The 13,021-nt window shown below is 34.5% G+C and overlaps 1 protein-coding gene and 1 long non-coding RNA gene across 2 annotated transcripts; one reads left to right on the top strand and one right to left on the bottom strand.

The window, feature by feature from the left end:
• Positions 1-1,520: 1,520 nt before the first annotated feature.
• Positions 1,521-9,768, top strand: LOC108972738 (myosin-IB; the record flags this gene model as incomplete). The annotated part of the gene is given in 8 exon segments (XM_018939496.1): positions 1,521-1,668; positions 3,121-3,236; positions 4,106-4,176; positions 5,884-6,275; positions 6,337-7,511; positions 8,227-9,309; positions 9,379-9,478; positions 9,551-9,768. Coding segments are annotated over 8 exon segments (3,100 nt in total), but the record flags the coding sequence as incomplete, so codon positions are not given.
• LOC108972739 lies at positions 2,378-2,990 on the bottom strand. The gene is made up of 3 exons (XR_001993659.1): positions 2,870-2,990; positions 2,737-2,804; positions 2,378-2,681 (listed from the first exon to the last, which is right to left on the bottom strand). It is a non-coding gene; the product is annotated as an uncharacterized LOC108972739 (long non-coding RNA).
• Positions 9,769-13,021: the final 3,253 nt, after the last annotated feature.

Here is a 13,021-nt window from a genome sequence, read left to right as displayed (position 1 = left end):
GGTTGAACTATGTATATTCATTTTGTACTTGCAACACAAAGCCTTTTTCTTGCGGAGTGTCACTTATGATGGAACTCTCCGTAGTTAAAGAGGGGGCTACGCCCCACAGGTGCCAATTACTACTGCGATCCTCTGTACCGAATTACAGCTTCATATCTTAGTTTAGTACTTAGTTATGGCACTTTATATGTTATCGGTTAATGACGATTTGTGGGCGGGGCAGTGGTCAGATTCCGCCCATTTACGAACTCGTAATTTTTTTTGTACTAAGGAACCGGCTTACCAAATTTTATCAAGATATCTCAATTCTTACTCAAGTTACAGTTTGCACGGTTGGACACAGCCGACGGACAGTCAACCGCATTTCAACTCTTTTCGTTATTTTAATCATTTATACATATATATATAACCTTATATCTATCTCGATTAGTTTTAGGTCATATGCACAACCGTTAGGTGAACAAAACTATATTACTCTGAAGCAATTCGTTGCAAGAGTATAAAAATGGTATGGAAAAGTTGTAGAGTCGTCATAATCAGCATATTGGCCGTGAAGGTACTATGTTGAATGAAAAAACGAATTTTTTCACAAAAATTATTTTTACTATGGTCAGCCGAGGAATTTTCAATTGACCTGTCGGCTAATATGTAAGTTATCTCAATGAAAGTGAGAAAGCTTAGTTTACTAATAACCGTGTATGTGTGGCTAAAATGAAAATCCTAAATCCTATATAACTAATGTCATAATTGTCGAATATCCAGACTTTACTCTATATAGATTTGTGATGGTATATGAGGTATCTTGAAAAAGACCAGAGAGCATTTTATTAGTATTGATATGTTGGTGGTATGTGTTATTGGCAAAAAGAGAAAAAAAATATTACCTCCAACTCCGATATGTTACCTATAATTATTTTAGCTCTTCTAACAAGTTACATATATGCCCAATATGTCGTTCAATATGTGAGTTATACGTATTTTATACAAAATATTGCTTGAAAATATGGTCTCAAATATACGTGAACAATGCAATGCAATCACCCCTTTCCTTACTTTGCTCTAATATACCCCATATAAAGATTTTTACCTGACTTTTAACCGTTCAGGTTGGTCAAAATGTGATATTTTTATAAAACTAAATGAACAAGTTTTCGTTAAAATTCTGTGGTTTAGCGCTGGTTATATTAGAATTGGTGTATACCTTAGACTAAACCTCATAAAATGAAGTCGGCTCCTCTGGTTATTGTTTTCCACATCCTCTTCTGCCGAGTTGGCATCATATGATCGTATTTTATTTACGATTTCTTCGAATAAGGGATGTTGATTTTTTTCGCAATATGTTTTAATATACTATACAGTAAACTGAAAGAATTTTCCGGGATTTGAATCTTCAAATGTTCGGTTACACCCGAACTTAGCAGCTTCTTACTTGTTAAAGTATTGCAACAATTTATTTTTAAATATATTTAGTACTATATTTATATAATTGTTTTCTTTTTTTCCCATTTCCTTTTCAACAGCGAGTCACCGACAAGACACAGGATGGAGCGCGGATTGCACGATCGTGATCGCGCTGGTGTACAAGACTTTGTGCTACTCGAGAACATTCAAAGTGAAGAGGCATTTATTGGAAATTTGCGCAAACGTTTCCAAGAGAACCTAATCTATGTAAGTGGGTAAACACTAGTGGCAACATTTATATTTACCAATCAATTGAAATACAAGGTATTTAAATGAAGAACAAAGGCAAAAAAATAAGAAAACAAGAAGATAGACACTGCAAATAAACAGCTCTTAAAATAAATGAATTAATTAAAAATAAATAAAACAAGTAAGAAAGTGCTATGATCGATTGTAACCCAATATTTTATTCTCTCGTAATTTGCAAAATTCAAATCCGTGGAAATACTTACTTTATATTAAAAATAACTTCGCGTAAGAATTCAGTGTGAATTATTTTAAGAAACCAAATTGATTGCAAGCAAAATTGGTATCTTATTAACTTATATTATTGATACTATACTTACTTTGTTGAATTGTTATATTTTGCTTTTCCATATTTTATTTATATTGTATGTACATATCATACAACCATATATAATATGATCTAAACTCAATCAAAAAGGCATTTTTATACTTTTGCAACCAGTTGTTACAGAGTATTATAGTTTTGTTCACCTAACGGTTGTACAAACCACTTAAAACCATATAAGTAAGGTTATAGATATATATAATAATTATATATATATGTATAAATGATCAAGATGACGAGAAAAGTTGATTTGTCTGTATGTCCGTCCATCATTGCAAGCTGCAACTTGAATAAAAATTTAGATAATTTATTTCTCGATGAAACTTGGTATTGGTATTCCTTAGTACAATAAAAAAATAAACGGGGATAAGCATGTCTTCCGCGATCGTCTCAAATTCTTTATAAATACCATCTGGTCTGCCCAAATAAAATTACAATACATCTTACATTTTTATGACGTTGCTTTGGAAATGGCTTAGGAATTCGGTTTTTATATTTGAGGCATACACATTTTCTTATTATTTGATGCACACATCAGATCTAGACCAAATTCCGCTTTTATTTGTCTGCAACTCTTGTGGTTATTGGCAGCTGACTGCTAAATGCGCCGTTTGCTCCTGTCATCAACGGTACCTATACGACCAATACGCTAAGTATCACCATAGTTATCTGGATTTTTCACAAAATTAGTTATTTATTCATACCAAGTTGATTAAGTCCATTAATCAATCAACGCTCCCCATCTGATAATTCAATTCCACGTGGCATTTTTCTAGAAATTCATAAAATTAAATTTAATTGTGTCGCTTTAAGTCTTAATTCATGTACTGTACATACTTAAATAGTTTCATCTCCGCTTTTTCTACTGTTATGAGATATAGGATTGCATCTGATAATGCCCTCCTTTTTAACAATTTGAAGCCCGCAAGTACTTATTACTATTATGATATAAAAACGACAATAAAAACACTTTTAATTCTTAATTAATAGTAATAAAACTGAATAAAACATAATTTTTATTGTTAATTATGTTTTTGAATATTGATAAAACTCAATTTGTTTTCTCTTTCTTGTTCGTATTTTTTCAGACTTATATCGGTCAAGTACTTATATCAGTTAACCCTTATAAACAACTGCCAATCTATGGTGATGACGATATCAAAGAGTATCGCAACAAACACTTCTACGAGATACCACCACATGTGTAAGTATTGGCGTTTATTCTAGAAATATTGAATACAGTATAGACTAGTATAAAATAGTAAAAAAGTAGAAAATCATAAAATAAATAGCATTGAATAGGAATATTATGGTTTTATTGCCGGCAATGATGTTTTTATTTCATTTATGAAACCATAAAACGCAAATATATGGAGTAAGTTTAAGCTTAATATTAATTATACGAGGTTGCCATTAATACTTCTAGACAAACATAACGAAAGTTATTATGAACAATATTTAAAAAAATATTTTAATACTTCAAAATCTGATCCATGATCATCAATACACTATTTCAATCGCTAAAAATAATTCAGAATACCCTAACCGACCCTTGTGACATCTAAAAACGTTTCGTCCTGATACGAAAGCACAAAAACATGACAAACAATTTTATCAGTATATTCAATATGTTAAAAATATGGAAAACAATCGGATTTTAACAAACCAAAAATGACTGAGATTAATGACAAGATTAAACAAGGATAGCCATTGGTGTATATATAGTTTACTCAAGTTTACTCAACATACTAATGCCGATAACCCTAAGAGGTTTTGAGAGAGATCCCTGATAAATCCAATAACAATTGTTGTGATCTGTAAAAAAGAGTTGTCTTCGCTTCCTCAAAATCTCGTTTAAAAAAATTCGCCAACAGTTCCTATTACAATAAGTAACTTTGGACGACCTTTGCGGAATGTCTGCAGCAGGAAAAGTAATAAGCAACCCTCTTAACTATTTCCAATCACTCATAATCTCCTTTATACCAGTTATAATTATAGCAAATATATTAATAAAAAAGTCTCATAAATGAATTTATAAATAATCTATACATATTTTTATTTATTCGATAACAGTTTCGCAATAACGGATAATGCCTTCCGGTCATTAATTGAAGAGAATAAAGGCCAATGCGTTCTAATTTCCGGTAAGCTAATTATTAATAATGCTAGAAATAAAATCTGATTATATATTGAGGTTGGAAATAAATCTTAAAACCTCAAAACATAACATAAAATCAAACCGATCAACTGACTTTGCTGTAACTAATTTCCAAGTATTTCCTTCGAAGATATCGACTCACTTATCTTCGATTACGCCACTCTGCAATACTGGTTTTTACACAAACTAAAATTCCAATAAAATTATGAAGATAAGATTTGAAAGCTTAGCGTCATCATACCATTGTGGAATACCAAAAAAGGGAAAATTATGCATATTTTCATTCCACAAGTACATTTCAGAGTTTTCTCAAAAACACCGGCAAAAAACTACACTGCATTCAAGTAATTGTGCCGAATATTGTCGACTAAATATTTTTCAATAATTTCGTCAGCTAAAAATTTGTTTATAAATAAGTACATATGAACATATATATATTTATTGTTCGATTAGATTTTTATCAAAATGTATAACTTTAGATATGCAGGAAAGTTATAAATATTTTTCAAAAATTCTCCTAGTAATCCTCGAAATCCTCGAAACAAATAAAATACTGGCTCTCTCGTAGTAAATGATATGCTTAAACTGCCAAAAATTATAGTACGTTCTAGGCGGAAAAAGTAAAACTAAATGTAATCGAAATAATTGTTTTTTTTTTTTTGTTTTACCCTGAACAAGGTAATCGATATTCAATTTGCAACGATATTTGTAACGAATTGGGAGTATTCCCTTGCCCTTGCACGGTGCACGAATCGCAGAATTTTCCACTTGGTGCAACGGCACAACAACAAACGCAGACAATATTTGCAATGACTGCAAAATATGTCAGAATAAAACCCATGTCTATTTTCGTGCAATGACACGTAAAACTATAATTGCAACCCTGTATTAGCTGTCATTACATAAAGACATATTTCGCCGTTAAGTTGTCGAAATGAAAGCAGAAGGTGCGACAATGCACAATAATCATTTACAATGAATTGACCGAATCAGCTGTTCATATATCACTAGATTCTGCAATGGGTGCTCTCGTGCCCTTGCACATTTCGTTATAGGACTTTTAGCATTTTGTGTGATCGTGTAATCTTAGAAGAGCAAGAGAATCCCCCTATTGTATTTCCAAAAAGAAACGCCATAGACCCTATGAAGTATATACATATCTAATTGATCAGCTTGATGAATGGAGTTGATTTAGCTAGTCCTCAGTTTTAGAAATATCGATTTGAAATTTTGCACCTGTTCTTTTCTCACTAACGGCCGATATCGGAACCGAAATGAAGTGCTTGTATGGAAAACTTTTTTATTTTACGAGATATCTTCACCACTTTGGCATATGTTGTTTTCCATGGCATCAGCGCAATCTTCAAAGAAATTGTTCAGATCGAAGCGCTATAACATATAGCTTTCATACACACTGAACGATCGGAATGAAGTGCTCCGAATATATTGTTCAGATCGGAAAACTATAGCATTTAGCTAAAGTTTTGAAAGGAATCTTTTGTATTTACAAAAGGTATTATAATATCTCAAGCAAATTGCATACATAAATTCTTCACGAAGAGGACATTGAGTTTCTGAGAGAGGCCAAATGCAAATTTAATTTGAATTCATTTATTTTTGTTTTAAAAATTTCGTACTAACTAGTATTATATAGTATAAGATGACAGTTTGTATTCACTTTTTCATTTTTCAGGCGAAAGTGGTTCTGGCAAGACTGAGGCATCCAAGAAGGTATTGCAATACATTGCGGCCTGCTCCGGTCATCAGTTCACTGTTGAAAGTGTTAAGGAAAAATTACTAAAAAGTAATCCGGTGTTGGAAGCTTTCGGAAATGCGAAAACCAATCGCAATATCAACTCTTCGCGTTTTGGCAAATATATGGATATACAATTCGACTTTTACGGTACACCGATCGGTGGACACATTCTCAATTATTTGTTGGAGAAATCACGTGTGGTTAATCAAAATGGTGGTGAACGTAATTTTCATATTTTCTATCAACTGCTGGCTGGCGCTAGTGAAGAGCAATTGAAGCAGCTGGAGCTGACACGCTCTTTGGACCATTATAACTACCTAAGCGACGGGGTAAGCATTACTTTTAACAAGAACTTGAAGAAAATTTATTAATCCTAACTTATACTTGCAGCAAAATGGTGTGGTAAAGGGCATAGACGATGCCGGCGATTTTAAGGTGGTGCAACAGGCCATGACCGTTATCGACTTCAAGCAGTCTGAGCAAAATGAAATATTCAATATTATAGCTAGTGTCTTGCATTTGGGCAATGTGAGCTTCACCGAAGCCGAAGGCATTGCGAAGGTTGAAAAATCCGCGACCGTCACCACGATCGCCAAATTGCTAAATGTAGATCAGAAGGACTTGCACGCGGCGCTTACAAATCGCACAATCGATGCACGTGGCGATGTGGTCACTTCGCCTTTGAACCGTGATTTGGCCATTTATGCACGCGATGCGCTAGCAAAGGCCATCTATGATCGTCTGTTCACTTGGCTGGTGCAGCGCTTAAATATTTCGCTACAGGCTAAGGATTTGCGCGGCGCTCTCAACAATGTGATAGGTATTTTAGATATCTATGGCTTTGAGATCTTCAAGAAGAATAGTTTCGAACAATTCTGCATTAATTTTTGCAATGAGAAGCTACAGCAATTGTTTATTGAGCTCACATTGAAATCTGAACAGGATGAATATCGTCGCGAAGGCATTGAATGGGTGTCAGTCGAGTATTTCGACAACAAAGTCATTTGCAATTTGATTGAGGAGAAATACAAGGGTATCATATCTATATTGGATGAAGAATGTCTGCGTCCAGGTGAACCCACTGATATCACATTCTTGGCTAAACTCACCGATAAACTGTCAAAACATCCGCATTACATTTGTCATGAGAAATCTTCAACGCAAGTGCAAAAGACAATGGGACGTGATGAATTCCGTTTGGTGCACTATGCTGGAGATGTCACTTACAATGTTAACGGTTTCCTCGATAAAAATAACGATCTTTTATTCCGTGACTTGAAGGAGACGATGAGTAAATCAGATAATGAAATTATACGCTCTTGTTTCCCAGCGGCAGAGTATAAGAACAAGAAACGCCCAGACACGGCTATCACACAGTTTAGGAATTCCTTGAATAATCTTATGGAGATCCTTATGTGCAAGGAACCATCTTATATACGTTGCATCAAGCCAAACGATCAGCAACTGCCAGGAATCTTTGACGATGAACTGGTTCTGCATCAAGTGAAGTATTTGGGTTTGATGGAGAATTTGCGCGTACGCCGTGCTGGTTTCGCTTATCGCAGGTTGGTCGTAAATATTTATCAGTTATTTGTACCACCTACATCTTTCAACCAAACCAATAAAAAGTAGTCGTCTTCGACGAAAAGAAATGGTTAGATGGAAGGGTGATTTAATGAAATTGATAGAGAGATTGTTTTTGTTTTTTTTTTTTTTTGCTTTTCTTCATTTAATTTTCTCCTTTAACAACGCATAAACGTATGCTTTGAATACGTAAGACTTTAATCCGTTAGGTTATTCAGATTTGGTTCAGAAAACGTCTATTGCAACAAGAGCTCTGCATCTATTATAAATTATCCGCGAATCTTTTGTTCTGTTTTGTACATTGTTTTTTTAATAGTTACTCTAAATCTATTTCAGTAGTAAGAAATTATAAGTTTCAATGTTAGGCATGGACGAAAAGTTCAGTAATTTCTTTTTTTAACGGATTTAAACCATTGAAAATAGATGTTGATTAGTAAGTAGATTTAAAAGAGCTTACAGCAATGAATTTAGTGTCATAAGGATTTTCTTTGAGGCAGAGTATATGTATATACTTGTTCAATGATCCAGGAATAGATCATTTTATAAACTCTTTCTCTTTTGCGGACTGTTTTGGTAAATAAGGTCGGGTTTTGGTTTTCTTACTTCATACATTTCGAACTTAACCGCATATATCCTGTACCATAAATTATTGATATATATATTTTACATAATTTATCGAACTCTGTTCATTAACAGAACTTATGAAACGTTCCTCAACCGCTACAAGTCGCTCAGCAAAACCACCTGGCCGAACTTCAAGGGTTCAGCTAAAGAAGGAGTGCGCATACTTGCCAACGATTTACACTATGGTCCCGACGATTATCGTTTGGGTGAAACGAAAATTTTCATACGCTTCCCCAAGACACTATTTGACACAGAAGATGCCTTCCAAGCTAAGAAACACGACATTGCTGCCATAATACAATCGCGATGGAAGGGTCTTGTACAACGTCGAAAATACCTCAAATTACGCGAGCAAATCATTACATTACAATCATATTGCCGTCGTTACTTGGCCATAAAAGCGCGCCAGCGTCGACGTGATGCAGCCACCAAGATACGCGCTTTCATCAAAGGTTTCATTACACGCAACGATGCACCGAATGGTTACAATGACGAATTCATTGCAAACATGAAACGTATGTGGCTATTGCGTCTGGCCAAACAGCTGCCCACCAAAGTTCTGGATCAAAGTTGGCCTTCCGCACCGGTACACTGTCAGGAGGCATCCACCTATCTGCATCGCTTGCACCGTTTGCATTTGGCGCGCAAATATCGCTTAAGCTTGTCGAGCGAACGCAAACGCCAGTTCGAGTTGAAGGTGCTGGCCGAGAAGCTGTTCAAAGACAAGAAGGCTAACTACTTGGCCAGTGTGCCATATTGGTTCCAGAACGATCGTATACTCAAGGAACACGCAGCAGAAATCAATAATTTTGTTGCCAATTCGTTGAATAGTGAGAGCCTGAAATATGCATCGCCATGCACAAAATACGATCGTCACGGCTACAAGCCGAGAGAACGTTTCGTGTTGCTTAGCAACAAGGCCTTCTATGTTTTAGATGGTAAGAGCTACAAGCAGAAACATCGTTTGCCATTGGAGAAAATCGATTTTGTTGTCACAAATCATAGTGACAGCCTGCTGGTCATACGTATACCACTCGAGTTGAAGAAAGATAAGGGCGATTTAATACTGGAAATACCATATATCGTTGAGTTTGGCACCATCGTAGTGGACACAGTCGGCACAGCCAATATATTTAGCATCGTTAGCCGCGATTCGTAAGTTTATTTTTTATTTATACATACACAGTTATAATTATATTAACAATGCGTTATGTAATTCTGCAGCTTGGAGCACCATGTGGTTAAAGGCAAGGGCGGCGTTATCGATATTCAGACCGGTGGCGAACCAGGCATCGTACGTGATAAGGGTGGTCATCTTGTTGTCGTAAGTTTTTATTTAAGTAGTGAAAATTGTCTTTTAATAGTAATTTATTTGCGTGAATTCGTTATTTTGCAGATTGCTGGACAATAAATAAGGGATAAAAGTACTAACCACCTTTAAAATGAAATCAGGGCTTTAAAACAATGGATGTATTTTTTATATAGTTTGTTATACATAAATTATTAGTAATTGTTATCTGAACTTTTGCTGCAGATTCATTCCAGATTTTATACAATTTTTTAACTTTACACTTATACAAACGATTTTTATTGTATGCGAAAAGTATTTACTAAAATCATATAATTTATTTCCTATAATAAAGATAATAATTGATTGTGTTAGAATGATAATAATACTAATACGTCTTTTTATTTTTTCAAGTTAATTAAATATGAAAACGTAATAGGCCAAGGGTTTGCATTAAACGGTAAAGTTTCAGTAATTTTTTTGCAGATTGTACAGTTGCCTTGAACAAAACTCCATGCCAAAAATCGTGAAAATATCTCGTCCAATAAAAAAGCTTTCCATGGGTGGAAAAGGACGTTTACGACACGAACAAATGGACGAAGATTGCTAAATCAACTCAGCCGTTACGGTAATCATTTATACAGACAGTTCCATCGCATAATGGGACAGAAGTTTTTCTAATATTAATGTGCTTCAAACAGAAAAACAAAAAAATTAAGAAGGGGCTCAGTTCGAGAGTAACTGAAAATTTTATATTCTTGCAACTTTCAAGAGTCAAAGCCCGGGAAACTTCTTCAGAGAACTCGACCGGAAAAGGCCGGAAAGGCTAAATTAAATCCATTGCGTTGATGTGGATGTGATCAACCAGTTACACCAATTTCATTCCTATTAGTTTTTTTTTAATTTTTAAGAAAGTTGACCATCTAGTTTCATTAAAATATCCACCCTTTACTGTTTAAAGTCGAGTGCTGAGACGAAAATCATTTTATTACCGGCCATCAACTCTATATTTATTTTGGGTAATGAATGACCATGTGACCCAAGATATTCGGGTTGACATTGCCTCGTTTACAATGACGTCTTGGGGGTGTACATAGCTCTCAAAGTAAGAACTAATTTTTTCTTACTTTTTCAGCGCTCTCAAACACAGCACAGCGATGGCCGCCGATTAAATCTTCACCCAATAATACTTTTATACTTACGAGTATAACTCAATTATTGGCCGAAATATCCAGCATAAAATCACCTGGAAGTTCGAAAATCTTTCTATTAGGTATATGGGAGCTCGGGGAAGTATTGACTCGATTCAAGTCGTGTGTGATACACAGACAGATATTATTGTCAGGCAAGGAAGTAGGCGTGGTTGTAGTCCGATTTCGCAATTTCGCACTGTGATATAGGAATGTGATAAGAATGCCTAAGTCGGTTCTCGAGATATGGGATTTCACCAAAAAGTGGGCGCTAGCACGCCCATCGTCCAATTTTAGCAACGGCTCTCATAAAGCCCTCTGATACCATCTCGGAAATAAAATTTTAATACCGTTAAATTGGGGAAGAAGCGGGATTATCTTCCGACTTCACCCATTTTTACAATGTCGATAGGAGTTCGTATAATATTTGAGTTTGGAAAGTCTGGTTATTGTAGCTTTAGTAGTTTAGGTGAAATTTACATTAAACACATTACAGGACGGGACCACGCCCACTTTTCCAAAATTTTGCAACTTCTATCTCCTGTGTAAATTACAGTTTTATATTTTAATTTATTGCTTAGTCATGGCAGTTTATATTAACTTGGCCTTACACTGTGAAAAATCTAGGCATGGCAAAAATTTTGTCGCTCCCGAAAAAGAAGCTGTCGAGATTCATCAGTTTCACCTATAAACAGTGCCGGGTTAAACTACCGCGGTGATTGTAGCAAATTCTGTCAAGGGGCCCTTGGTTTGCTATAGATTCTCAAGTTTAGGGTATTAATTAAAAAAAAAGTGTTACAAATAAAGTTTTCTGGATTTACTATAGGCAAATTTAGAGATATTACCTTCAATATCAAGTCATGCTCTATATCCAACAAAGTGAGATGATTAAGACGTTTTTATCCCATCGTGTACCTTAATTAATTCTTAATACATTTTAATGCTGAAAAAGATCGTTCGCCACTGCAGTTAGTAATCAAGAGAGATAAGTAAATTCGCAAAACAATTTCTAAGTTTGGGAAACACGATTCTAAAGAATTATTTAACAAAAGTTAATTAAAAAATGGAAGGTCACAAGAATATAGCTAAACAATTGTTTTCAATAAAAATATTGTAAAAATTTAATGATTATACTTATTTCCTTTTCACAGTCATGAAGCATGAAGCACCACAAAGGCGATATTTATATTCCATACGGCTAATTTTTATGAGCCTGTGGCCAAACTCCTTGATTTGATAACACTGGCCTACACTCATTTTGGTGCCTAGGATTCTAAACCTGATTTAGGGTATATTTTGTGAGCTAATACGAAAATATCAGTCAAATTTACCATATCAGTTCTCGTTTCTCCAATTTCAATACCAAAATAAGCAGAATACAAGCGAATTACAATGTTGATTTTTCATTATATACTCGCCGCATATATAACAAAACTTGTCAGGATCATTACTGCAACTACTCGACTTACTTTCCATAATAAACTTGTACTATTAATCTCACAAAAGTGATAATCAGAAGTAATACATTTTTCTTGCATACGTAATTCAAAATATAATATTAGCATTCTGTGGTTTGCTATCTAGTGATTCATGACCAGTTTATTTAATCATTAGAGCAATCTCTTTCGTGAAAGAATAGAAGGATCATCTATCATGTACATATACATATGTATTATACTTTGTTTTCCAATTAAAAAAAAAATGGTTTCTAATTTTTGGCTGAATTCAATTCGGCGTTTTCGCCAGCAAATTCATCTTGGTATTCTAACTCTCTCAACAATTGCCCATTATATATTATAAAATTTATACCGCTTCGGATGAACTAATGCGTTCTAGTTTATTTTCACCTTCAGGTTCAAATTCAAATTCACAATTATTTTCTTCTGTGGGTTCCTATTCAATCAAGTAATTGTCTTCAATCCAGTTATTTATTTCTTCTTCTAACCTAATAGATAAGAAATATTTATTGTTATTAATCATGAGTTTATTTTATTTTGAATCACCACAGGATTTAAGCCTTCGGGAATTTTTGTAGCTTCTTTTTCCAAATTTTTAGCTTTGTCTTTCATCTTTATAAAGCTTAAACCATATTTTTTCTCAACTTATTTAAAGCTCTATCTAAAAATTGTAGTAGTATCATAACGTAATGTTTTTCATTGATTGAAATGACTGCCAGCAGAGAATCTTGAAAATGAAACTTAATTAATCTTGTTGCACACTGGTCGATTTCATAGGCCAAAAATATCTTCTTCTTCTTGATTGGCGTAGACACCGCTGACGCGATTATAGCCAAGTTAACAACAGCGCGCCAGTCGTTTCTTCTTTTCGCTACGTGGCGCCAATTAGATATTCCAAGTGAAGCCAGGTCCTTCTCCACTTGGTCCTTCCA

Source organism: Bactrocera latifrons, unplaced genomic scaffold (genome assembly GCF_001853355.1).
Source record: "Bactrocera latifrons isolate USDA-ARS-PBARC rearing strain unplaced genomic scaffold, ASM185335v1 scaffold_42, whole genome shotgun sequence".
Lineage (NCBI taxonomy): Eukaryota > Metazoa > Arthropoda > Insecta > Diptera > Tephritidae > Bactrocera > Bactrocera latifrons.
This window is presented reverse-complemented; position numbering and strand designations above follow the sequence as displayed.